Source organism: Alternaria alternata, assembly GCF_001642055.1.
Source record: "Alternaria alternata strain SRC1lrK2f unplaced genomic scaffold CC77scaffold_12, whole genome shotgun sequence".
Classification (NCBI taxonomy): Eukaryota; Fungi; Ascomycota; class Dothideomycetes; order Pleosporales; family Pleosporaceae; genus Alternaria; species Alternaria alternata.
The window spans coordinates 604031-629109 of record NW_017306201.1 but is presented as its reverse complement, the minus strand read 5'-3'; the positions used below and the strand labels follow the sequence as shown (position 1 = coordinate 629109).

The window sequence follows — 25079 nt, the reverse complement described above, 5'->3', positions numbered from 1 at the left end:
AAACAACCTCTAGGTCGAAGATGTCGTGGTCAATGCACAAGCTTATCACCGTGAACTAGCAACGTTGAGAACTTACAACAGCCAATAGTGGTGTTGGTGGCATGTAGGTGTCAACCTCGGTACATGCGGGGTGACGCTAACAACAGGGCGCATATGTCGCAGCTACCTAGGTAGACGTGACGCGTTCATGCGAGGCTCGTACGAAGTCAAATCACTTATTGACATCGTCTCGCTGGAGCATACCCTCTCAACCTCATCATTCTTCTCACATCGAAAATGGCTTTGGATTTCTCGCAGTATGGTGGGCCCTCCGAGGAGTGGCTGGCAGTGGAAAAGACATTGCCCGCGCGAACCTACGACGTTACAATGGATCCGCATGTGCTCAAAGAAGCTGTCAATGCCGAAAGAGAAACCCGAGCCGCAGAGGTGATGCCGCTGTTAGCACCACATGTTCAGGTCAAAGACTATACCATCCCAACTCGCGATGGCTCAACTATCGAAGCTAGATCGTATAGGTCGGTCAAGACAGACGCGTCAGAAAAGCTTCCCGTGTACCTCTACTTCCACGGCGGAGGCTTCATATTTGGTAATGTCTTTTCGTGTGTAAAGTGCAAGATGGTGTAACTAATGATTATATAGGCACACTCAGCAGTGAGGATCCTCTATGTGCGCAAACTGCCATTAAGACAGGGGCGATAGTGCTGAACGTCAACTACCGCCATACGCCAGAACACACCTTCCCAACCGCTTGGTACGATTCTCAAGATGCATTCGCCTGGCTGCACAAGAACATAGACGAAATTGGAGGAGATCCATCCAAAGTCGTCACGGGTGGCATCTCAGCAGGTGGCACATTAGCAGCATCCCTCACACTCGAGCAACATCTTGGAAAAAGTGAAGTGATTGCAGGTCTGCCCACTCTAGCTGGACAGATCTTGATCATCCCCATGGTTGCCCATCCAGCCACATACGACCAAGGGCCTGGCAAGCTGCTCAAAACCTCGTCGTATGTCGAGAATGAAAACGCACCAATATTGCCGAAGAAGATCGTCGACTTCTTCACAAAGCTGCTGGATACTGCTAAGACTGCTTCACCAGATCTAAAAGATACCAAGTTCAACATGGTCAACGCGACAGCAGAGGAGGTCAAAGGTTTGCCTCCTACAGTCTTTGGTATCGCGGGCTTGGACCCGCTTCGCGACGAAGCTTTGCTTTATGCAAAGCTACTTTCAGAGGCAAATGTGCCGACAGATATTACAGTGTTCAAGGGCGTTCCGCATGGCCATAGGCGATTTGGCAAGGCACTGAAGGCATCTGAACACTGGGATGAGTGTGTCGATGGAGGCATACTTTGGGTACTTTCTAAGCCGAAGGCTACTGGGAAGTTTGACGTGAAACTACCGTAGTTCTCATCAGATGACGACCCGAACTGCGGTAACCGATTGTAGATAGTTCCGTGTCACCTTGATGGTGTGTACCGTCAGGAAGGCATCCAATAGATTCGCGTCGCTTAGATTGAGGATGCGTGACCAGGCATCCTTCGCGTTTGCCAAGTTCCAGCTGTAATCTTTGTAACGACAAGCACACACATGCGGCTACAATCTACGGTATTGTTTAGCACTCTTTTCTCGTGATCAACTCGTCGATCCATCGCATTAAGACTTCACGCTGACGAAATCGCGCTCAAGGTACGCTGAAGGCTGGGTCAAAGGTGCACGAGAGGCTGAGCTCAATGCACACTCAAGGCTGAGCTCAAGGCACAATTCAGGCTGCAATGCCAGCACAGTGTGGCGAAAGCGCATAGCCACACTGTGCTGACATCTCAGCCTGAGGTATGCCATCAACACCCATCATCTTCGTCTCTGCTTCACTCCTGTGTTCCTATCTCACTTATGGCAATCACTTTCGGCTCGTTTGGCGATATCATCGCTGCAGTGCAGGTCGTGTACAAACTGATTGAAGTGCTTAATTCCCAAAGAGGTGTCAAACGCGAATTTGGAGATCTTCTGGTGGATCTGAGACTTTTCCATCGCTATCTCGAACAGGTAAGATCTCCAGAGCGCATGTTGGTTATGATTTTAGGCCCAACAGAATGCAGCTTCTCTCGTTCTGGCAAACACGCCAAGAAGATCCTAGTCTTGAAGGTCTCTTCAATGTTTTGCAGCCGTCCATTTCCGATACAAAAGGAGAGATAAGTTCATTTCTGGAGCATATCATATCTCGATATGGAAAGAGTCTTCTCTCCAACTCGAAACCCAACCCGAAAGATGTGGGAAAGATGCTGCAATGGCATATGCTGGAACGCGACAACGTCGTGCGACTGCAAGAAAAGCTTCGGAAGAGCAAGGAAATCATATTGATGGTTCAAAGTCAAGCCAATATGTACGTCTTGCTCCCTCCATCAGCTCTAGAGTGTGAGCGAACGAATCTAACATAAAGTTCCTAAAAGGATCTTAGAGGAGAAAGACCAGTCCATCGTGATTGAGAGAATGGACGCTCTGGCAGACGCTGAATCCGAGACTGCAAGACAGCTAAATGAACGTCTCGACGATCTTGGAGGACAAGTTGAGAAGCAGGGCGAGGCGCTCGGCCTAATCTCTCGTAGCATTGGAAGCATTAGCTCAACTATGTAAGCCAAGCTCGCAAAGATCAAATCATCTCTGACATCTTCTTCTACCAGCGCTCCCATCGCAAATCTTGTTGTAGACCTTCCAGGCATGTTGGCAAAGATACATGCCGAGCAGTTGTCTCAAAGACTCCTACTCTTCAGTCTAAACCCATTTGCCCAGAACTCTGCTATCGTAGAAGATGCTCTTGGTTGGAAATTCTCCATACCTTTAGAGCTGATCAGTTCTTGGAATGTGAGTATAAGAGAAACATGGCTTGCGTATCTCAATTTGACAACATGCAGACACTTCACTCTATCCTCGTCGATAGGTTTTCGAATCGACCAGGTTGCGACCTCATTAGGGCCCGCCGCTATGCGATACGAGACGACCTCAGCGGATTGGACATCCGTCAGAACAAACCTCTCACCTATGTGCTCCGTCCTGGTCAAAAGGTCAACATGTGCATGGTCTATTTCACCGGTGATAAGGACACGATGACGTGTCCTAGATGCAAGAAGTTGACTCTCCGCGCGAACAACTTAGCTTTCACATGGTGGGTGCTCTAATGGCGATTCTTTCATTCTACGTATTATTTCGTACTAAGTTTCCATCAGCTCAGATCCAAGATGTGGAATGGAGATCCAGCGCATCGAAGAACTACACGACGATACCACAGCCCTTAACGACAGAACGGACGACGGAACTACACAATCCAATATCAGAAAAGATGGCATCAGCACGCAGCCTGACTTCGAGGATGAATTTCCAGCTGATCTGATTTCCATGTCCGACACAGAAGATGGCCCGGAGGTCTTCAAACGAGTGCGATTTCTCTCTCGATGGGAATTTCGACTCGAAACACGAGGACCTTTGATGTACAAAACTGGTCAATATAATTGGTGGGGGGCGGATTGTCCTGAAGCCTTCGCAATGAAAGAAGCTCTTTGTGCTGCCTTCGATGGAAGTTGGGTGGAACATGTATTTGCGACTTGGAGGCCCAGGAAGTGGGAAGAATCTTTATTTTTCAGTTTATTCTTTGTTGGATCGACATTGCAACAGTCGAGACCGGTGTTGATCATGTTCAGCATGAGTAAGAAGGTACGTCGGGAAGCCTGGAAACACTCTATAGGAATCGACTGGGTTAGAGCAAACCCCTCGATCGTCCCTCTCACAAGCTGTAGTACCATGTTCCATAGTGACATCAGCTTGGAACATGGGATGAAATATAGAGCACGCATAGACAATAGTTGATAGACGGGCGAAGGATGTGCTAACAAAGTACGAATTCATATATTCAGTCTCGTGTAATTATCCGCTCCAATACTAGTCCGATTTGGAGGCGACATAGGAACAACTCCGAGACTGAGGCATCCTCAATGCTTGTCAGCAAACTCTAATACACCCTTCGCGAATCCTTCAGGATTCTCTTCAGCGATGTAATGCGCACTGTTCTCAACAGTCAACAAGTCCGCACCTTCATGATACTCCTCAGCCATGCTCGCCGCAGACTGTGCCAGCATGAACTCTCTTCCATTCATCAGCAGTGAGGGTACTTTGACCTTCCCATGTTCAGCCACCCAACTTCTGTTTTCCTCTGCGTCCTTCTCAAAAGCGCGATAAACCTCAAGACCGGCTCTGATAGCACCAGGTTGCGAGTAGGCAAGCGCATAATGTTCCAGGTCAGCAGGTGAGATAGCTGCGCTATTGTACGAGATCTTGTCGAAGAAGTGCTTGAGATATTCTCGCTCTTTCCCAGCGATCAGGAATTCTGGAAGGTCGGGTACTCGGTGGAAGACGAAGTGGAAGACGTCGGGAGTACCTTTGACATTCTCATAGCATGATGTACCGGGCAGCGGACATTCACCCCAAATGACGCTTCTAACGTCGTTGGGGTAGCGCGATACGTAGGCGAATGCGATCATGCCACCAATATCGTGGCCTACGACGTGGATTTTCTCTTTGATACCGAAGTGGGATTGGATCAATATGTGCAGGTCCTCTGCCATCTGCGTCTTTTGGTAACCACTTAAGGGCTTTGAGGATTGTCCAGCGCCTCGGTAGTCGGGCGCGATAACCCGGTAGCCGGCATCTGCTAGAGGTGTGATGACATGGCGGAACTGATACGAGGTTTGAGGGAAGCCATGAATGAGCAGTATGACACCCTTTGCTTCCGTCCTAGAAGCCGCTTGACACTCGATGTAATTCAAACGTATCTCCTCGCCGGACGTTGTAGTGATTGAAGCGATTCGTTGACACCAACGTGAGGTATCAATTGCTGGAGACTGCAGGGTAGACATGGTATGTGAGAATGCTTAAAATGAAGAAGACGTTAAGAGGTATAGGAATCTCGAGACGGAATGTTTATACACTTGGGTATACCCGGTGGTGGGTATCCATCGTTGGATTTGTAAGACATGACGCTGCAAGAGCGTCATACCAAGGTGCCAGATACATGGCTCGACGCTGAAATCAGGCGGTTATCCTTGTGACAAGACCTAGAAGATTACTGCTACAGAAGGGTCAACTTCTACTCGAGAACTGCAATGGCTTATATCGTAGCAGTAGCTTTACTCGAATCCAAAGCGTTCTTCTTGCGTGGTATGCACCATTCCGTTTTTGGTATGGTATCTCCGGATCGGTCGAAGTCGCAAACGAAGTGATACGTTCCTCGCAAACGTCTAATGCTGTCATCACTTCTGTACATTCGAGATCCATCGCACAAAGACGTATGGTAGTCGGTGAATTCTTCTCTCGGTCCTGACTTTCCGATATAGGCTCTTACCCAGGTGCTAAGCCACTAGGCCACGACACTTAATCTCCATCCTTTGCAGCAACAGCAATTGTCAATTCGTTCGCTGTCCTGTTCAACTACCTTCATAAGGCATGCCTAGGCTGGGTAGATGAGCTCTATCCGCTCATGTCTCAGAAGCCATGAGTCAGTCCGAGGATCTCCCTTCCATGATATCTAGTTAGGCTGCGACCGGCATAACAACAGGACGCGGGAGAGATCGGGAGCTGGATAGAACGGCGCGAAGCATTGAACCGTTATGAGAGAAGGAATGAAGGACGGGGATCAATGGAAGATCTGAAGATGGGCCTGCCACACGCTAGGGGTGTTGCCCCACTTTTTGGCGACATGCCTGAGATGCGCCTAAGGACCCTGCGGAAGTGACCAATCAAATCATGCTCTTCTTGGTGCCACTGTGCCGGGAGACGTGGAGCTGCCGTAGAGTCTGTCGCATGTCGTTCTTCCATCAACGCCAATTGTATCAGTTCAGTAAGATGGCGAAATTTACCCCCGCGATGTCGCGACCCTACCGAGATGCGAAAACTACACGGCGCTTAATCAGATAACGGCATGGCGATATATAAGGTCGCAGGCCGGAATGATATATTCTACAATACCCCCATCACAACTACCATACGTTTTACTAGCCCCATTACCGACGATGCCGACCCACGGAGAAAGAAACCTGGAACTCGGGAATCAGGCGTATGCTGCCTCTTTCGACCAGGGCCATCTAGCACTTCCACCTAGCCAGAGATACACTATCGGTAGGCACAAACCAACGGTCTGTATCGTCATATACTGACTTGATGCGATAGTAACGTGCATGGACGCTCGCATCGATCCCACCGCTGCATTCGGTATACCTCTTGGAGCCGCCCACGTAATACGCAACGCCGGCGGTTGTGTAAAGGATGCCTTCCGATCGATCGTCATATCGCAACAACTTCTTGGAACAAGAGAGGTGATACTTGTCAAGCATACAGGATGCGGTATGCTCACATTCGACAACGATATTGCGAGAGCCACGGTCATGAAGAAGAGAGGAGAAGTGGCTGCGAGAGAGGTGGAGACACTTGACTTTCACGCTTTCCGTGATCTAGAGATACAGGTCAAGAAGGACATACAATGGCTTCGGATCAAAGCGATTGAGGAGAACATCAGGTTCAGCGGCTGGATCTATGACGTGGAGACAGGGAAGACAACTCAGATTGTGTGAACTGGCTGCTTGGTCGTTCATTGAGTTTTGCAAATTATACCCAGGACAATGTAACAACATCTTATGAGCTTTCCCAGCAGACGTGCGCAACTGCTCTGTGCTCTTTGAGGTTTGGAGATAACTAACTTGGAGCGGCTTTAACAGCTCGCCCATTTCCTATTGGGGGCTAGCTTCTCCGCGGGCTAAACTCCCCGCAGCCTGACGCGTCGCGAACTCCAGTGACGTGTCGTAGTTTCCAAAGTATGCTCTTACACGCGACGACAACCTTCAATCTTCTCCGCCTGCACTCTCCGACGTCCGCTCTTCGTGGAAAAGCATTGCATCTTTGTATGGCGGCCAAGACAGCGTCGCTTGGCGGGCTACCAGACGAGCTGGTACTGGAAATTCTGAATCATTTCCATACCATTCGCTCATATGAGACGCAATCCACAGCCTTCAAAGATCAAGAAAAGGAGAGAACACGCCAATCCGAAAATCGCATACTCAAACGATCGCTACGCAATCTTTGTCTAACGTCCCGTCATGTTAGCCGAATAGCCACCCCAATTCTGTACGCATCGTTCACGGGAGCTGTTACTCGACACGGTCTTACGCCTCTCAACCTGTTCCACGAAAGGACGTCGGCCTCTAATGCTTCGGGTCGCAAATGCATAGAGTATCTGCAGTATGTAGAAGTCCGACTCGAAGATGATCAAGGCAACAGTCTTCGCGCCGATACTCTTGAGCCGGATGCCGTTTACCAGGCAGCATATTACTTTCAGTTACTAGCACATATCATAAGCTGCGCGCCAAACTTACAACATCTTTCTCTTGTCGTCCTCGAGACTGACAACGTTTCCTTTTGGAAACACATTATAACGGAAGAAGATGCAACGGCTACGCTCACACAAACGACAGCGACTAGACAGGACTTCCATAAGCTGCAAACTCTGTGTATTCAGATGCATATAGACGTTTCCATCAACCATAGTTCTGGATCGTTCGACCAGATCTGCTCCGTTATGTCGAGGGCTCCCGTGCTTTCTGACTTCCGAGCTCATGGTGTGGCAACATTCGCGCTGCGAGCACAGCCGCCCGAGCTTAGCATCTTCGGTATGCTCAAACGTCTAGAGATCACCGAGTGTATGCTCGAGATAGAGGAGGTCGCCAAGATGTTATCGGCGTGTAACGAGCTACAGCATGTTGTTTGCACATGGGCTTTCCTCGATGACACGACCGGAACAATACCAGATCTCTTCATCGCTCTTCTGCATCACACCGAAACTTTGGAAAGCTTACGTCTCGATTTGCGTCAAGTCAGAATCGACGACGATTTGGATGAGTCTCAATGCTTTGGTAGCTTTCTGCCGTTCAAAACTCTTAAGACATTGGCTGTATCGGATTATTGTCTTCCTGCGTTCTCTAATCTAATTCATGAAGATAGAACCCCCTGTTACGACAAGAAGGTGCCTCCACCTTTAATGGCTGAGCTGCTACCACCGAGTTTGACAAGCTTCACAATGCTAACCGGGGAACCCGATGAAATCTCAGGTGAAAGCTCAGATCTTTCGCCCGACCTATGGGTTTGGGTCAAGAAGTATGCTTCGTCAGGCCTAAACCTGAAACACTTCATCGTCGAAAGCTACGACGTTGAGATAGAGGACCCTAGTATCACGAAGGCCTTTTTGGACTTGGGTGTGCAATTTGAGCTTAAGGAGGTATCAGGATATGACTAGACGCGTTTGAAGATGGCAAACGGTTGAAGGGCCGGAAGATAGTAACGATGTCCGCCTCTGAGAGCTGCGACATGTACATTGGATAATGGAACAAACACGACCTACTCAAACGCACATACCACGCTGTCATTCTATGCTTAATTGGAGAGGCGGTGTTGGTAACGCTGGGCGGTACAGATGCGGGTAACCTATAGCAAGGTTCACGTAAAGATGTACCTGAATTGCACTGCCGTCGACCCGACGACAAGATCCCACCTTTACTTCAGTGGTGACCATTACGGCCAGGGACTTTCTCACGTGCCAGTGCCCCTCACTAAGTCCTGCACGTCCATATAAGCCTTTTCCTCTATGACTCCAGGCTTTCTTTCCTCCTCGCCACCTAGTCAGCCTCCACCTGCTCGAGAAGCAATCGATTTTCGATACAGATCTTACAGCCGCAGCAGCAGCATCAAGAGTTGTTAACATGGCTATCCCGAGCGATCAAGCCGCTCACTTGGACGTCACTGCATTCTCTGACGAAAAGACAGTTGTCGCGAACATAGGATCTTCCAAGAGAGAGATTTCGAGTCAGGTCGGCGCCTCAGTCCCCGATTTTGTGCTTGACGTATCCGGAAGCTCTGTGCCCGAGTCCGAGAGGTCTGGAATAGCCAAAGAGCTAGACTGCGTCCGGGATTCAGCAGATATTGGGATACCTACTCTCGATTCTGCCTTCCCATCGCCCAAGCTCGCCACGAATGACTGCGAAAGCATTGTCTCTATTGGTGAAGGCGATGTTGGGAAGGACATGCATAGCAAATCAGCTGTAGCGAGCCCGGTTCCTATACAAGACCAGGGAGAGCATTCTAGTGGAAAGGCAAAGTTAAAGCATGGTATGTCTCGTTTCTATCATGGAAAGCACTGACTAATCTGAAAAGAAGCGTCTCCAGTCACCAAGAACGAGTCTCTTATCACATCTGCCCCGAAAGGTCGGCGCGAGATCGTCGAGGTCGATACCGAGACTGACACAGACACTACTATTGACGCACCTAAATCCTTCAAGCTGGCCCACAGTCTACCTCCTCACATGCGACCCGAGTTTCAACCACCACCAGCGCGCCAATTCGGTCTTAATGACTCAAGGGTATGCTCTTGTAGAGACCTTCGGATACATTTATGACTGACACGTCTAGCACATGGTACCACCAAACGATGTCGCCCGACACAACGAAGGCTCTCGAGCATCTCGCTCCCACTATATGTCATATCAACCTAGAGGCGACCACGTGGACCGGGAGCAGTTTGCCCGTGTCAGCGCCCAGTTAACGAAGATCAAGCATGAACTTGATGTCGAGCGCAATAAGAACTGGCGAGTTCGGACAACCATCGAGGCCGAGCAGCAGCAGAAGGTTGAAGCCGCGTCCTCGAAGATGCTTACCAACCTCCTGCGAGAGCAAGCTGAAGCTCTCACGCTCAAAGCCAAGGTCGAAGCTAGGGAGCGTGAACTTGACTTTCGGGAGCAAAGAATCTCACAGCAGGAAGTTTACCTTTCCGAAGGCCAAAAGCAGCTCTGGTATTCTCTCGAAGCAAACGGCGTTCGCCCTATGAGTGCAGTGGATATGCAGCACGCCAGACAAGAAGCCGAGCTAAACGCTCAGAAGGCCATGGCTGACGTCAATGGAAAGCTTAACATCAAGATCGAAGGTCTACGTCTTCGTGAGGCAGCACAGCAAATGCGCGAACAGCAGTACAAGGCTATCGTTCGCGATTCGCTCAAGGACGAACTCGAGAACTCGCTGACCGATGAGAAGGCTGAAGAGATTGCCGAGATTGAGTACAATAACGGATACGGTGCAGGTAAAGAGATCGGTAGCAAAGAAGCACAAGAGAAGTCTCGCCAGCGAGGCTTCTTAGAGGGCTATGGCGCCTGTCACCGTACTCAAATTACCCTTAGCAAGTGTCGCCAGGGTCTGATTGATCGTGACAGCCCCGAGCTGAACTTCCTCTACGACGCCAACCACCCACACAACCTCTGGAACATTGGCGAGCTCGTCGGTCGCCTGGAACATGAAGACAACGCCGAGAAGATGAAGAACGTGGGAAAGAGGGACTCTGTGGTCGAGAAGCCAGTCATCAACACCAAGACTGCCAATGTCGCTGATGAGCCCCGCGACATGAATGGCAAGGTCAACGGGTATACCAATGATACCATGATTCACAAGCGAGAGGAGACAAGTAGCAGGTAAATCACCCATCACTCTATCTTTCACTTACGCTTACACTCTACAGGATGCCACTCGCGCGTCCCACCTTCGCCGCCGAGCTTCGCGGTCCCTCTGCTACACACAACGGCCACATCATTCTCGCTAACAACGTCACTTCACCAGCCGCCAAGAAGACTGAACAACTCATCATCAAGGGTGAGGAGCCTGTCGTGAATTTGATTGACTTCGTGTAAGTCGGTCGATAGAAGGGCCGGGGCGTGGACGAGGAGTATTGGGATGGCTGGACGGAAGGGTCGGGGCATGAGGTTTGAGGGCGACAAGAGGCGCGTAGGTAACAATGGTTGTGTCCAAAGTTCAACAGGATGGCTACATTGCTCTGGCTACTCTACCGTCGCGTTGCGTATGCTACTTGGATACCTCCAAGCCCCTGCATAGCCTCAACCCCAGCATGCCGCCCGATCGGGTTAGAGTCCGCTTTGGGGATGGCGGGCGGGCAAGGACTAAAGCTTGTGTGTGAAATGAGCTACATGATTGAGTTGACACCATTTAGGTACTGACTATATGGGACGAGAAGCTATATGCATATCAAGTTTCTAAAATATCCATATGCCAGGTTTGATGCATAAACCTTTCGTCTCATATGAGCATTCTAAAAGTAGATTCTGACATCTACATTACTTTTCTTCATCTCTATCTTCCGCCTATAACATGTTGAATACCCCCCCTCGCCAGCCCAAAACCACACTCTTATGACCATCTAATATACCTCAATCCTGCATAACGCTCCACCCCTCGCCGCCTCTCCTCCCGCCAAGTCCTCTTCCACCCCTTATAACCGGCCCATGACCCCTCTCACCCAACATAGGTTTCCTCAGCACAGGGCCATTCGGCCCCTGACCAAACGCGTCAACCTGCTCTTGAGCCTCCTCTGTCAACTTCGGTTCGTTCGCACCACCACCCTCCTTTGTCTCTCCCTCCTTGTTAGCAGGCCACTTCTTCGCAAAGTCCTGCGCCCCACCCCCGATAGCCCTCATCTCCTCGTTCTCCTGGCCATCTTCTCTTGCAGCATACTTCCCAACGATATCCAACAACTCCTTCTCTCCCTGCTTCTCACGCTCGCTAGACCAGTTTGCATACTCGTCCCACCACCAGCGATGCGTCTCTCCATCTTTTCCTAAGTACCCTGCCGTACCATCTTCCTTCACACGCGCAGCCCACGGCTTATCTACGATGTAATGTAGCACAGCGACCTGGTCGTCGACCCAGATATTAGTGTGCCAATATCTCCACGTCTTCAACGCATTCGTTTTCCAGGACAGCGTACTCCAGCGGCCGTCGAAAGCCTCGTTTAAGAAATCCTGATCAGGGAACTTCATAGCGCGGAGTCTAGTGTTACCAATGTCCTGAAACTTCTGGAGAACAAACTCAGCTAGAGCTTTGCTAGGGCGATAGAGAAAAGTCCCCGAGTTGAAGTTGGACAGCGTGTACGGTTCTGGTCGCACTTGAGCGAGTTGATCCGGGGCTGTGAGTTTAGCCATGGCGCAGTTCTCCGGGTTCCATTCAGCCGGAGCCCAGGAGTCGTGGTCGAGGTTGCAGACACAGGTGTGTACGGCCATTGTTCGCATTGCGTCGCCGCCTTGCAGGTAGGCGTCGTTTTGCTTGTTAAAGATTAGGGGCGAGGGGTTGGAGAAGATCATCATGTCGGCGTCTAGCCAGCAGATTCGTTCAAACTTCTGGGGCATGTCCCAAAGGTCGAAGACGCGCAGTTTGGTCCATGTGTCGATGAAGCGCTCGGCGACCATGCCAGATTCTGTTCCATCTTCAGGAAGGCGGAGGTGTTCTACGGGGTGGAGGACGATGTTGGAATGTTTGGCTTCGGCTTTGAAAGCGTTGACTGAGGCCTCTGGGAGTGTTTCCGGCGTGTAGGTTATGATGAGGGGTGTGTTTGGTGAATGCTTGTTGAGTGTGTAGGCTAGGAGGATTGCGCCAGCGAGATAACTGGGTCGAGTGAGGAGTGTTACATATGCATCTTTTCCCTGTTGGTCCGCCATTATGAGTACCGATGGGCTCCTGGACCGTTATTGCTCTCTGATGTTTTCAATTTGGGAGATATAATGACAGGGATATCGAGAGGTACATGCAGTCGCAGAGGTCTACACGAGTCCCACCAAAGCAAGAACGCGCTGACGTCACGACTCACGTTCCGAGGCCGGAATGCACAACTCTTGTGATCGGAATCTACTGAGGACGTACACATTTTGGAGAGGGAATGTACTGTGTAAATTGTCGTAGTAGGTTTCACAAAGATATATAGTGTTACAAGTTCAAATTACGGGTATCTCAAGAATCCTACTACGACAACAGCCATTTCACTACTCAAACTTATCATACAATGTCCTCAAATCTTCTTCCCATCCTCTTTCGCTAACGCCTTTCCCCAAGCGCTCTCGAATGGGTCGTCCGGCTTAGGAGCATCTACCTGCTGTACATCTTGTAAAGCTGCAACTTCAGGCACCACGCTTGGCTTCGTCAATTGAACAGGAGCAGGACGGTCCAAGGCAGCAGCCTCTGGGCTTTCGTACTCGAAGTTGCTAGAGTAGACCACAGCAGCGAATGCCTCCAGACCACCAACAGCTTCGATAGCAGCTAGGTACTCGTTGTTCGCTCCGCTTCCGATACTATGCGCCTGTCTGCAGAACACCGCTAGACTGTTGGCGACCTTGGCCTTGACGTCGTGGCCAACGATCTCCTGCACACGAGCGTTGCTATCAGAGACGGGCGGGATCTTGTATGAGAGTTGCGAGATCTTCACATCGACGAGGTGGGAGAAGGCCGCATCGAGGAGCTGTGTAAGGACATGGGCAAAGGCAGGCGATTCAATGAGGTCGGAGGTTTCGTCGATAAGGCGACGAAGAGAGGCGGTTGTTGTGGGAGATGTCGACTCAGATGATGAGGTCATGCCGGACTCTTGAAGGACGTAGTCTTCCTGGTCTTGCGGTGGAAGTAGGAAAGCAAGCCACTTGCATGTTCTGCGGGGAGTTAGCTGATGTCTTTACGCGTTGGAGTGAACTCATACCTTCGCTCTTCCTCGGTCGCACCTTCGACTCTCTTGCGTACTTCCAGTGTAAGTTCAGATAGTCTCTCCAAGGTCATCTCTTCTCTTGGGTTCACGAGGCCGAAGACGTCCTTGACTGCAACCCTCACTTTCTCGATGAGATCTATGCATCCCTTGTGTAGCAGCCACCAGCTCAAACTAAGGTACCTGCGGTTTGTCTCGAAATCATTGCCGTATGCCTGCTCGAAGTTGTCGTCGTCGTTGTTTTCTAGGTTGATTCTTGAGCCTTCAGTGGTCGGCTGCGGTGCGGCCAGGGATACGACGGATGCGAGGTAGTTTCGACGGCCGAGGAGGTTCAGTTGAATGCGAGTGAGAAGCGTAAGGAGAGACAGGGTGTAGACGAGGGTGAAGGCTCGCGTTATTGCTGGTCATGTTAGTATCGAAGCTCCCGATGCCATGTACGGGGCACATACAGCTAATCTTCATCTCACTCCATAGCTGTGCTTTGCTCTTCTTGGACCTCCTGTCCTCTCGGGGCTCTGGACTGCCCTCGGCTGGTCCCGTATTGCTATCGCCCTCTGTAGCGATTTGGCTGGCATGGATGAAGCTGTCCGTCTGCAGGCTCGAGCTTCTTGCGTCATCCTCGGTCGTGTCGGCTACACTTGGAGGCGCTGTACTCGCAATCTCGCTGGGCCCGACGCTACGTGACAGGCGCTCTGCCTTTTGCCTCTGTAGCTCTTCCAGCACTTGCTCCACGGGGATGGCATCGAGTATGTTCTCGGTCGCGGTCGGTAGGATGGCGAGGACGGTGAAGGTGCAGTCTTCCTGGTTCTGTTCGAAGCGGCGGCGGAGACTGTAGAGCCGTTAGAACGTGCTCGTTGATAAGAGGGTATGGAGCGCACTTCTCCTTCGCGATGCGATCATCGCTCATGCGTTGCCTCGCCTCCCCGAGCTTGCCCAGCACATACTGCCCCGCCAGATAGCCGGCGCCGAGCACTCCGGCGCCGATTGCGAAGTTTGTGCGGTTGCGCCTGAGCCAGCGACGCGTTCCTTGTATCATGTTGATGGTTGAGAGGGCTATGCAGCCCGCGTACTTGGGGGTGGAGCAGGCGTCAGTCGCGTGTGGGGAATGTCGGAAGACCACCCAAGATAACCCAGGGTCCCGGCTGCTGCTCACGGGCCTGTCAATGCACCGATGCGTGATACAAGGATCCTCTTTGTTCAAATACTCCTGTCGTAGCAATTGTCGTAATAAGTGATTAGTGGTGACTGATAAAGCAGGTGCAGGCCTTCAACGTCCAGCGCATGCGAGGTTGGTCTCGGGTTACACCAAGGCTTCGTGATTGGGCCGAGGTCCATTGCCCAAAGGGGAGACCAAGCCCAGCGCCGCTTTCGCTCCGCACATGTTGTCATCGCCTCCAGACGCTAATTCATCTTCCCACTCAAAAGGATAAGGCCTTCTGGTAGCAGTGTATTATGTATCAAACAGTACTATAATAGCAGCCTTCCCCTCTATCGCAGCTCATCGCATGTTGCATCCAATTCGTGATAACAGAAAAGCAACGCGTCTTTCAATGTATTTATTGTATAGACAAGTCGAACAAAATTGAAGCCAAAACGTCAAGTCGTTAAGCGAGTCGTGAGTGGTAATCCTTCAAACGTATAGTGCGTCATTCAAGCGGGCGAGATGTCGCAGTTGGTGTTGTTACTGTTGTCTCGGGCGAATCAGAAAGAGAAGTCGTACTCGTAATCGGAGACGAGGCTTCTGAGCTGGACGACCTAGTTGATGCTGACGACCTGTAGAAGCAATTAGAAGCTGTGCGTGGATTTCAATCTCGCTTTGCAGGCTTGGCCATAACATAGGAGAATGCCAGTCGGAACATATGCTAGGTGTAAGTAGCAAAGAAAGTGAGGGAGACCGGAACAGGATAGCCGGTGACGTTGAGCCAAAACATGAACAGGGCGATTCCCCAGCGAGCATACTGAAGACATGCTAGTAGGACTTGTGTCTACTAGCAATGACGGCAGCATGGCCCAGGGCCAAAGCCTAACAGGGGAAAGCCAGTCGGCAAACAGATGTCTGGAAAAGAGGGACAACGTTGAATGAACAGGAAAGGAGCAAAGGTCGGGCGATACGAACGTCTTGATTGTAGCGATAACTGCTTGCTTTTAGCCATTGAACGTACCCATTAATAACCAATAGATAGGTTCACTACTGCGTAGCAGCGAACCTCCTGAACTCTCCAAGATTCAATTGGGTATGCATGTACATCCCGGCTTGATGCCCATAGCAATCAATGACAGAAACTTCCGTATCCTTGGGCTGTTTTTTGGACCCTGGTATGCTGTGGTCCGAAAATCCTTCCTTGGATCAGAAGTCCTGGGATCAGTCCTCGCGCTGGATATAAGAAATAAAAAAAAGCTTCTTGCATGACAAGAAGCAACGTAAACATGAATAGCAGTGAAGATAGTCAGGATAGCCTATCTCACTGTTCCAGTCCGCGGTGAAAGGTCGTGGCACCCAGTAGTAGTTCACCCTTGGTTAGCTGCAGACATGTAGTCTGTAGATGGGTTCCAAGGTCGTTCATACGAGCCTTGTGAATGCAAGAACGCAGAGGAATCTCCGGGTTGGTCTTGAGGGTCTATAAAACCATCATAACTGGACTGAAACGACTGAGGTTCGACGAAGGGGGATTGATCGTTCCATTGGATTTCATGTCTGTTGTATGGAGACCTGGGGTAAAATCCAGTGACATGTGAAGGTACGTACCCCGAAATCTCTGACTGATCGCCTTGCTGAATTCCCTGAGTCTCTTGAGCCCACTGCGGGCTGCTTCGTGCTGTGACTGACTGCGATGAGTCTTTTGCGTCCTTGCGAGCTCGAGCCAGATCTTGATCGTTGTGCGTGGCCATTGTAGCCGGCAGCGTTGCCTCGGGTCTTAACACATCGGCTTAGCATTATGATAGCTGATTACTGACATTCAACATCACTACTGACCTTTGCAAGGTAATGTCGTCATCCCGGAGGGTCTTTCCTACAGGCATGAGGGTTGCGATGACGTGAGTGCACTACATCCTGTTAATGTTGGTCTGACAGGAACGCGGAACTGTCTCCTACCTTGCCCTTCTGGCGCTTGCACTTATCACAAGCACCGATTTTTCTTGTAGTCTTATAGGCAGATCGTTCTGCGGGTGTCATCTTGCGCTTCTTCTTGGGCTGTATCGCAAGCCCTCCATCCACAATACTAAACACGTGTTGCTGACCAGTTGCAATCTTGGTGATGGTAGGAGACTGCTGTGAATGATGCTCCACAAGTGCCGGCGACTTATACGAACTGCTATGTGACAGGGAAGGTGAAAGGCTTCTTTGATGCTTGCACACATCCAGTTCCTCGAGACCTGGATGGGACGCTTGAAGAACCATAGCTTCGTTCTGCATCGACTCAAGTTCGCGGTTCAAAAAGTCTATGGCGGCCAAATGCTTCCGCTGGCGCATACTGGTACATTGTGGATATTGGCTTTTCAGAAGTTCGTGTAGAGCATCAGAATCGAGTGGCTGAGTGAAAGCCATGCCTGCCCACGGCGGAGTCTCGTCGCTCGTTGGGTGTATCCGCTTGATGGATCTCATATTGAGAATCCTACAAAGATCACGGCGGTTAAGTGAGATATATCAGGTCGGATTTAGACAGATATCGCAAGACTCCTAGAATATGATACCCGTGTTTCAGCTATGCCGCGTATCAGTAATGTTTAAGCAGGGGGGCGCTGGCAATCATACATAGAGAACACTGTCATTGTTCCTAGCCCAATTGTGCTACTCCAGCGTCAGCATAATCATATTCATGAGCGAGGCTTTGTGGAGTGATTCTAAGTACAGACCGCAAGCCGTCTTCGCCGTGGTCATGACAGGAATACCCCGCTGATGATCACGAACGAATCGTCGTGATCTCGGCGACAGCAATCTAGCCTTTCTAATCCACCATATGTACTTACATGATAAGGTATGGTTCGTTCAGGGACGGTTTGTATTGATGGTGAGCTTAGAGGGGAATCGAGTGTGTAAATAAGTCACCGAGGTCACCAGACGTGTACACTACCGAGCCCCAGGCAACGATAGGATATACGGAAGGAACAGAACTAGCCGCACGGTGTCTCGACACGATCAATCGTAGGTTAGCCGGTAGCAGCGGCGTCCTAAACTGGCCAAACATTCTTTCTACTCCGTAGCAGTTCGGATATAAGCATTGCACCATCATAGCAAGCTTGCAGATGATTCGTGCGGAAGTCGGCATCGTGGATCATGTTCACCGTGTAACTGTCATGGCGTCGACTTGTAGGCGCAGCATCACGGAGGACCATCTCGCTTCTAGAATGAGGCGCAGTCAATTGGCCAACGAGCTTCAGCCTGCTGTCATCTTGGGCACTCTGACTTTGAAGTTGGGCAGCGATGCAGACTCTGTGATCAACGCATATAATATCGTCTTCTCAGTGGTAGCTGTGCTGCTCGTATAAATGAAGCGTGGTGGGTGTATCGTGATGCGCGTGAATTCCGCGGGAATGTGGTGCAGGCCGGGTACGCGTCATGACGGCGTCAGTTTCTTCTACCCTTTCATGGTAAGACAACGAACACCGCGCGATAGTAGAACGAGGCAGCATTTGTGTAGATGACGAGCGTTAAGTGTATGACAGCTGGTGGCAATGAAGAGGGAACAGTTGAACGGGTCCTGGTGACGACTCCAGTCCGGGGTTGGGCTAGACCAAACCAAGCTAGCGTCAAATCGAGATGAAGTTGCGACCAAGGAACGCGCTCATTGTTCTCCCTCCACCGCCTACCCATAACCTTATCGTCCGGCCTCTGGAAAGATCTCGGATCAAATGGCCTCACAAGCTGCTTCACGAGCATGAGCGATGTGGTGTAATAATGGGTAGCTATCAAAACGAGACTGACCTTTTTCATGCTGCAAGACCATGCCAACATCGGAAGGGCTAGGCAGTATGCTCAAAGAACAGGAGGAAACATATTCTCGGTATCCTTGATCTTTTGCAAGTAGTGAATCGGCAAAATGGTGCAGCGGATTGGCGCAAAGTAGCAATGTTTGGTACCCCACCCACATCGCTTCCATTATATTATTGAGAACGCATAGGTCACATGCTGCGCAGCTCTTGTTTTTTCTTTCGTTGATATAAAACGGTGCATCCGATTTAGGATCAGTCACTTCTCCCACACAAGGACTACCAAGATGACCACTGCAGCAAGGATGGATACCTTCAGATTTCTCGACCTACCAAAAGAAATCCGACTAATAGTCTACGAGCAACTCCCCTTCATCAGACGACACTCCACGTTGATTATGCCATATACTCCGGACCACAAAGGCAGTATCGTTCTCGTCCTCCAAGTACTTCCTCTCGCTATCCTGAGAGTGTCCAAGATGATTCACGATGAAGCGTACGCCTTGCTCAAGCCTAAGATGTACGAGCTGCTCTATTGGCCGCCTCGACTTATCATACCAGCACCAGATATTTTTAAGATAGGAGCAGGCTTCGCTAAGTTTCTCCAGATCGCTAGACAACTGCTCCACAAACAGTCTATAACAACACTGAGCTCTGGTGAGATGGTTTATTACCAACCAGGAATGGTATACTACGCTCAGGGAAACATTCCACTGATCATCACTCCCTCGCTCATCCAGTGGGCACAACACGCTGGTCTCTATCTTGGACAGATGAAGGTCCATCCTATCTTGGCTCGATTTGCAGCAGACAACCCGAATCCACCGATGAGATCCGCTGGAGTCCAGCTATTGATCAGCCAACCAGGTATGGGACCAAAGTTATGTGAGACATGTCTCGAGGACCACATACCGCTAATGCACATCCTGATTTACTTCATATCTGAAAACCTCAGCATGGCCCGAAAGAAGAACCCCAAGGTGAATGTACTGCTTCTAGGTACGAGCGTGTGCACTCCAGATGCTCAGAACGGATTACATTACCACGGGTCAGAAAACTTGCAGGAAGAGCTAAACAGTGCATTGTGGTGGAACTGGCCAAAGTGTAGATTGCAAAAGAATGGAGGACATATTGTTGAGCTAGCGGCTTGGGAAGGAGATTGGCAGGCTACACCTACAGTGGGGATGTTGGGAATTTCAAGTGATGAGGAAAAGACGGAGAGTGCGACGTACATCGACTTCGTCCAACAACATGTAGCGTCTGATGGGAAACGAACATCTCGACACGATACACTGCCCTCGTATTAGAGAAGCCGCTTGGGCTAGCATTCAATTTGTGATCATTGAACCCAAATTTATGCGCCTTGTCCTGCGGCCGAAAGTCCGCCTACCCTATAACCAAATTTGAGCAAGTCTTGTCCCTCTATCTGTGTCTTCTTTCCTAGTAATTCGTCGGTATCCCATGTCGCACCCAGCAATCGGCCGTTCAACCACATCCGCTTCTCAGTGCTTAACCAAACACAAAAAGCGCCCCCGAGACCAATATCGTCTGTGAGGTCTAGAAAGTCAGTATCCTTCATTGAGTTCGCAGTCAAGATACACTTACAAGGTCGAAAGCTACCTGGCGTAGTCTTGTCTGCCATCTCCGTGTTGACGGCGCCAGGGTGTACAGCAACAGCCAATATACCATCCGCACCGTACTGCTCCGACAGGAACTCGACAAGACGCGCCTGCGCAAATTTCGAAATACAATATGCTGTGTTCGCAATGTGCCCGTTTACGATACATGCTCCAAAGGAGTTGATAGCGATGAAGGTTTTAGCACCATCGCTTTCCTTCAGTATCGGAATGAAGTGGTGCGCAACAAGGTATGTACCCTGTACGTTGACGTCGAACACATCTTGGAAATCCTGTGGATCTCCTTCCTCGACTTTCAGCACTACCGGTCCTGAGTATCCTGAATTGACAATGACTATGTCCAGCCTTCCGACTTCTTGTTTTACATCCTTCGCAAGCTGCGCAACGCTCGTATTTGATGTAATGTCGACCTCCAAGCTTTTGATGGATACAGACGGATTCAAGTTCTTGGCTTCTTGTGCGACTGTCGCTAGTTCCTGGCTTGAAGATGACCTCGCTGCCAGGAGGAGAGACGCAGCACCTGCTTGCGCGTAGGCATGGGCAATACCGGCTCCTATCCCGCGAGACGCGCCAACTATGAGTACGTTGAGTGGCTTTGGCAGTTTGTTGGAGGCCGGGTCCAGGGCAGCAGTGGGTTTGCTATGTATCGTCTTTGTGAAGCCGCTGGCGAGCGTAGTATCTCTTATTCGTTGTGACATAGTGATCGGTCCGAACATTTGTGATGGAAACATTTCGACAATTGCTGTTGCCGCCTCCTGATATACTGGCGCGCCTTATGTGCATCCTTCAGGCCGACTCAAAATGACTCATATTGAGCCGCATCCTGAAAGACAAACTTGTTTCGAGCAACGCTTCTTGTACCTCGCCATAGAACAAGCCGTTTCGCCATATTTTCTAGATGTTCTTGGGTGCTCGATATTCAGTCTCTAAGAAACATCGTCAGCGCAAACGTGAGGTTCTAAAGCGGAGGTAGGCGTATGACGTGCCGCGCTAATCTAGCGTGACTGAAGTGTGGGGTTCACCTTTCACTCATTTGGGAAAATGTCATCTTCCTCTTCGATACGGGCTTAATCTTCTATCCTACACCCCACGACCGATGATGGTTCTCGTCGCCATAATGTGGTGCTGCAGCTAGCTTGGGTAAGCATTGTCGTATGTAAGCCCTATCCAGACATGCATGAACCCAGCCTATGGGATACGGACGGCCTGCATAACCATTATTCATATGCAGCTAGATAATAGTGAGCGAGGCCAACGGAACTCTTGACGACATTGTGATTGGAAGCGTGTACTACGACCAGTGAGAAGTATAAAGTCGAAGCGTCGCGCCATAAACAGAGACTAGCTTTCCATCGAGCAAAGTGTTAGATACTCAACACCTCTAGCATTCCGAGATGACACGCACTCTTATCCTTTTTGGCGCAGGACCTGGCATCGGCGACAATGTCGCCCTTCAATTCGCGTCCAAAGGTATCGAACACGTTATTCTTCTTGCGCGCAACACAGAACGCCTCCAGAACGAAGATGCGCCGTTCGTCACCAGGAGCACATTCCCCGTCAAAGTCGACACACTCCGTATCGATCTCGCAGACGCAAAATCCATCCCAAGTGTACTCAAGCAGCTTGACAGCATGACCTCAGGCGAAGACGTAGAAGTAGTGTTTTTCAACGCTGCTCGCATAAAGCCAAGTGAAGTACTCGGTGTCAGTGTTGACGAGATTGACGAGGATTTCAAAGTGCTTAACTCCTTTTTCCAATATCAATAATACCGGGTATGCTAATGGAGATCATAGACGAGCAACCTCGCCCTCTACGTTATAGCACAGCATTATATTCCCAAACTCCAGAGCCTGGCTAAGTCCAATTCTACATCCAAACCTGCGCTTTTCGTCACCAATAGCCATCTGCCTTGGGATCCTATACCGCAGCTGCTCTCGTTAAGCTTGACAAAGGCTTCGCAGAAGAATATGGTAGAGAGCTTCAACCGTGCTTTCAGCGACAGTGGTGTGCACATCGGGCTGATACATATTGAGGGATCTGTGGCGCCTGAGAATAAAGTGCTAAACCCGAAGACGATTGCGGAGAGGACAATCGCATTCTGGGAGGGGAAGAAGGGCTTGGCTGTTCACATCAAGGAGGAGTAATGGCTGTGATACAGGATTATTCATTTCGAGGCGATCTGCTGCAGTCGTTCAGGTTGCTCGGCTTATCGTACATCCTTTCTTGTACCACTTACTTCATTACTTACTTTGCATCTTTCCTGCCTTCATGCACTGTTCCAATCCTTCTGGGAATATAATCCTAACGTTATAGCTTCGTTCAGGAATCTGCTTCAGCCTATCAGCATCCATCGTCTTGCGATCAGCTTTGTCGTTTGTCAATCTACCTCGTCCTGTGCCCCGGATCGCCAGTGAGCAGCGCACAATCATGCAGACTACTCCTCCTACAGATTCCCAAGTCAGCACCGAGAGGGAAAACATAGTAGGAGGTATACTGTCAGGTAAACCAAAAGACATATAGATGATATAGCATAATCCTTGCCTCGGAATCCTCTTTAGGGCAGGTAGCCGATATGCGCCGCAGATAAGCATCATACTGTTGCTGGTTAAGATTTCTGAGATCATCTTCATCATACGTTGGCCGCACGATTGCATTTGAATATCACCGGGCATGAGCACTATAGTTGAAATTGCTCAACTCACACTCCCCATATCCCCAAACCCTTGCAGGATCAAAGACTACCACGTTGTTGTTCTCTTCTGTAACACCAATGTTATCTTCGCTTTCTCAAACAACTTTTCGACCACTTCCTCCATCTCTGCTCATCTTGGCCCACTGATTTCAAGGTCATACCGCAGTATCCTTTCCATGTTTTGCCTAAACTTCCCTTCCCAGGTCGATGTCCAGGCATTTTCTTGAGTAAGGTAGCCATCATGTGTAGTGACACGGTAACCAAACCTGCCCTCCGCGGGTCGACGCTCATGATCTCGTGCGAGCTCCTCGAAAAATACCGCGCTCTCGATATTCAAGTCTCCCAACCTCTGCATCATCGCATGCATATCCGCGGTGTTGGATTGTTCCATATGCACGAAATCCTGGAGATAGAAGTACCACTTCTCCTCGTCTTCAACCCCATCTTCATCACCATCTTCCTTTCCGGCATCCCTTTCAAGAACCCACGACACCACACTGCCAACACACAACCCTGAGCGAAACCTCACAATATCATCCGCAGCCTCGCATAGCCCCCCTCAGCATACTCATCCCATTTCTTCCTCGCGCTAGTTCGACGAAGTAACTGCCTTCGCTCTGCTTACTCCACCCGTTCCATTCACATAGGCCTCCAACATCTCCATTTTCATATTCTTTCTCATCCTCCTCATCTGTAGTTCTACGACCCTGCATCCTAGCATCAACATGCCCACTGTCATTGTTGGTAGTTTTTTTGGTCGGAGTAGAAGTCGAGGTGGTGTCGATGCAGAAACAATCTGTCCTGTGACTTTCGCCGTGAGGAAATATGCTTGTTATATTTCGTGTTTGGCGGGAGGACTAGATGGTACAATTGGGATAAGGTATAGGATGTGTAGCTGCTGGGGGGCCTTTGAAAGCTGGCTAGTGGTGGAAGATCAAGAGAATGAGGACATACGGTGTTGAAGTGTAGCAGAGGCAGCCATACGGTTTTCTAGGTCAGACAACTTTGTCATTTCCGCGGAAGGGGGGATCGTAGTGAAACACCGAGCGATGATCGCTGACAAAAGTACATGCGTTGTAGTAAAAGATGGCAAAAGTATATATGTCTAGTAAGAGGTTGCGAGATTACCATGATGAACATAGAAAGTCGATCCATACAATCGTTCGTAGGCTCTCAAACCCGTTTGCACATACTTCGTCCGCGATGCGAACAAAACAAGATACGCACCTGAATGCCATGTGAAGAGGCACAGTAAACCGTTTTCCTCAAAGTCAGCAGGGCTCCTTCCACTTTTCGTTCGAACGTGTTGCACAAACAGCATAATTTGACATGTGATCAAAGACCGTGTTCTTGTTACAATCTCAATTCCATCCTACGTATTCCACACCACCTATTCTAACGATATGACTGCCACACCAACAAGGATATACAGAAGCCTATCCCGTCCTCCCCACTCATCCCCTTTTCTCCGCCATCCCATCAGCCGAACGAACAAAAAAGTCCCGAAACAAAACCACCAACACACTCAGAATATATGAATCGAAAAAAGAAAGATATTACCAATGCACGAACCCGCTACTACACGCCACAGACGCAAAGGTAAGACAGGGGTGGCTCTCAGAGCCTCACCTGTTCATCCTTTTTCCCCCGCTCCGCTCCGCTCCCAGAATAGTCAGAAACAAGTTTCATGTAGACTCGGTAGATCGAAGCTAGGAAGGAGAAAAAAGAGAAAAAAGACATTTCAAACAAGCAAAAGGCTTATCAGCTAGTTCATCCGGGAAGCCAAAAGCCAAGCGCTCGGAGCCGAAAGAAGCAGAGAAACAAGAAGAAAAGAAAAACGAACATATGTGTTGTTACATGTTGGCGTGCGGGTGACAGAGGGACCGAGTCCGGTAGTCCTGGTGATGGTTGTTGATGTTTGTGTGTTGTGTTGCGTAGGATGATGGTGATGATACTGTGTTGTTGCCTCGACAGCCGTGTACTTTGAGGAAGAGAAGCTAAAGATTTGCATTGTTCGAATGGGATGGAGAAAAAAACGCCCTTGGCTTGTCAGGAATGGAAATGCTGGTCAATACGCCTGCTTGAACACATGAAGCTTCCACCCCGCAAAACCCTACGCCTTGCACTCCTTGAATATGTATAAAGTATCCAGCCGTTTCCTTCTAGTAGTAGATCATCAATGGGAAGCGTGTTGGAACGAGGAGAAATGA

The 25079-nt window shown here is 49.9% G+C and overlaps 12 protein-coding genes across 12 annotated transcripts; 7 read left to right on the top strand and 5 right to left on the bottom strand.

The window, feature by feature from the left end:
- The first annotated feature begins 53 nt into the window (after window positions 1-53).
- On the top strand, window positions 54-1606 carry CC77DRAFT_990850 (alpha/beta-hydrolase). The gene is made up of 2 exons (XM_018536332.1): window positions 54-586; window positions 640-1606. Exons 1-2 carry the CDS (start codon window positions 277-279, stop codon window positions 1404-1406), a joined length of 1077 nt encoding a protein of 358 aa, XP_018385247.1. The 5' UTR covers window positions 54-276; the 3' UTR covers window positions 1407-1606.
- Window positions 1564-3921, top strand: CC77DRAFT_142855 (hypothetical protein). The gene is made up of 6 exons (XM_018530247.1): window positions 1564-2045; window positions 2099-2382; window positions 2450-2629; window positions 2681-2861; window positions 2912-3162; window positions 3224-3921. The coding sequence occupies exons 1-6, from the start codon at window positions 1893-1895 to the stop codon at window positions 3858-3860; spliced, it is 1686 nt and encodes a 561-aa protein (XP_018385246.1). The 5' UTR covers window positions 1564-1892; the 3' UTR covers window positions 3861-3921.
- A 61-nt stretch (window positions 3922-3982) lies between these two features.
- On the bottom strand, window positions 3983-4906 carry CC77DRAFT_1062161 (soluble epoxide hydrolase; the record flags this gene model as incomplete). The annotated part of the gene is made up of 1 exon (XM_018528496.1): window positions 3983-4906. One exon carries the CDS (start codon window positions 4904-4906, stop codon window positions 3983-3985), a length of 924 nt encoding a protein of 307 aa, XP_018385245.1.
- A 1152-nt stretch (window positions 4907-6058) lies between these two features.
- CC77DRAFT_937213 (carbonic anhydrase) lies at window positions 6059-6616 on the top strand (the record flags this gene model as incomplete). Its single annotated transcript, XM_018534540.1, has 2 exons — window positions 6059-6164; window positions 6216-6616. 2 exons carry the CDS (start codon window positions 6059-6061, stop codon window positions 6614-6616), a joined length of 507 nt encoding a protein of 168 aa, XP_018385244.1.
- Window positions 6617-6945: 329 nt separating this feature from the next.
- On the top strand, window positions 6946-8331 carry CC77DRAFT_1031875 (hypothetical protein; the record flags this gene model as incomplete). The annotated part of the gene is made up of 1 exon (XM_018526696.1): window positions 6946-8331. The coding sequence occupies one exon, from the start codon at window positions 6946-6948 to the stop codon at window positions 8329-8331; it is 1386 nt and encodes a 461-aa protein (XP_018385243.1).
- A 1168-nt stretch (window positions 8332-9499) lies between these two features.
- On the top strand, window positions 9500-10765 carry CC77DRAFT_1071854 (hypothetical protein; the record flags this gene model as incomplete). The annotated part of the gene is made up of 2 exons (XM_018529133.1): window positions 9500-10501; window positions 10597-10765. Exons 1-2 carry the CDS (start codon window positions 9504-9506, stop codon window positions 10763-10765), a joined length of 1167 nt encoding a protein of 388 aa, XP_018385242.1. The 5' UTR covers window positions 9500-9503.
- A 534-nt stretch (window positions 10766-11299) lies between these two features.
- Window positions 11300-12583, bottom strand: CC77DRAFT_1031852 (nucleotide-diphospho-sugar transferase; the record flags this gene model as incomplete). The annotated part of the gene is made up of 2 exons (XM_018526694.1): window positions 11300-11448; window positions 11485-12583. The coding sequence occupies 2 exons, from the start codon at window positions 12581-12583 to the stop codon at window positions 11300-11302; spliced, it is 1248 nt and encodes a 415-aa protein (XP_018385241.1).
- A 94-nt stretch (window positions 12584-12677) lies between these two features.
- CC77DRAFT_142440 (Peroxin-3) lies at window positions 12678-14769 on the bottom strand. Its single transcript, XM_018530243.1, has 4 exons — window positions 14490-14769; window positions 14061-14440; window positions 13609-14011; window positions 12678-13561 (listed from the first exon to the last, which is right to left on the bottom strand). The coding sequence occupies exons 1-4, from the start codon at window positions 14645-14647 to the stop codon at window positions 12931-12933; spliced, it is 1572 nt and encodes a 523-aa protein (XP_018385240.1). The 5' UTR covers window positions 14648-14769; the 3' UTR covers window positions 12678-12930.
- A 1593-nt stretch (window positions 14770-16362) lies between these two features.
- CC77DRAFT_142502 (hypothetical protein) lies at window positions 16363-17446 on the bottom strand. Its single transcript, XM_018530244.1, has 3 exons — window positions 17366-17446; window positions 16706-17315; window positions 16363-16656 (listed from the first exon to the last, which is right to left on the bottom strand). The coding sequence occupies exons 2-3, from the start codon at window positions 17213-17215 to the stop codon at window positions 16546-16548; spliced, it is 621 nt and encodes a 206-aa protein (XP_018385239.1). The 5' UTR covers window positions 17216-17315; window positions 17366-17446; the 3' UTR covers window positions 16363-16545.
- Window positions 17447-18828: 1382 nt separating this feature from the next.
- CC77DRAFT_142579 (hypothetical protein) lies at window positions 18829-19972 on the top strand. The gene is made up of 2 exons (XM_018530245.1): window positions 18829-19036; window positions 19149-19972. Exon 2 carries the CDS (start codon window positions 19203-19205, stop codon window positions 19845-19847), a length of 645 nt encoding a protein of 214 aa, XP_018385238.1. The 5' UTR covers window positions 18829-19036; window positions 19149-19202; the 3' UTR covers window positions 19848-19972.
- Window positions 19895-20875, bottom strand: CC77DRAFT_937059 (NAD(P)-binding protein; the record flags this gene model as incomplete). The annotated part of the gene is made up of 2 exons (XM_018534529.1): window positions 19895-20097; window positions 20146-20875. 2 exons carry the CDS (start codon window positions 20873-20875, stop codon window positions 19895-19897), a joined length of 933 nt encoding a protein of 310 aa, XP_018385237.1.
- Window positions 20876-21242: 367 nt separating this feature from the next.
- CC77DRAFT_1021188 (short-chain dehydrogenase/reductase-like protein SDR) lies at window positions 21243-22725 on the top strand. The gene is made up of 2 exons (XM_018525219.1): window positions 21243-21913; window positions 21971-22725. The coding sequence occupies exons 1-2, from the start codon at window positions 21572-21574 to the stop codon at window positions 22319-22321; spliced, it is 693 nt and encodes a 230-aa protein (XP_018385236.1). The 5' UTR covers window positions 21243-21571; the 3' UTR covers window positions 22322-22725.
- Window positions 22726-25079: the final 2354 nt, after the last annotated feature.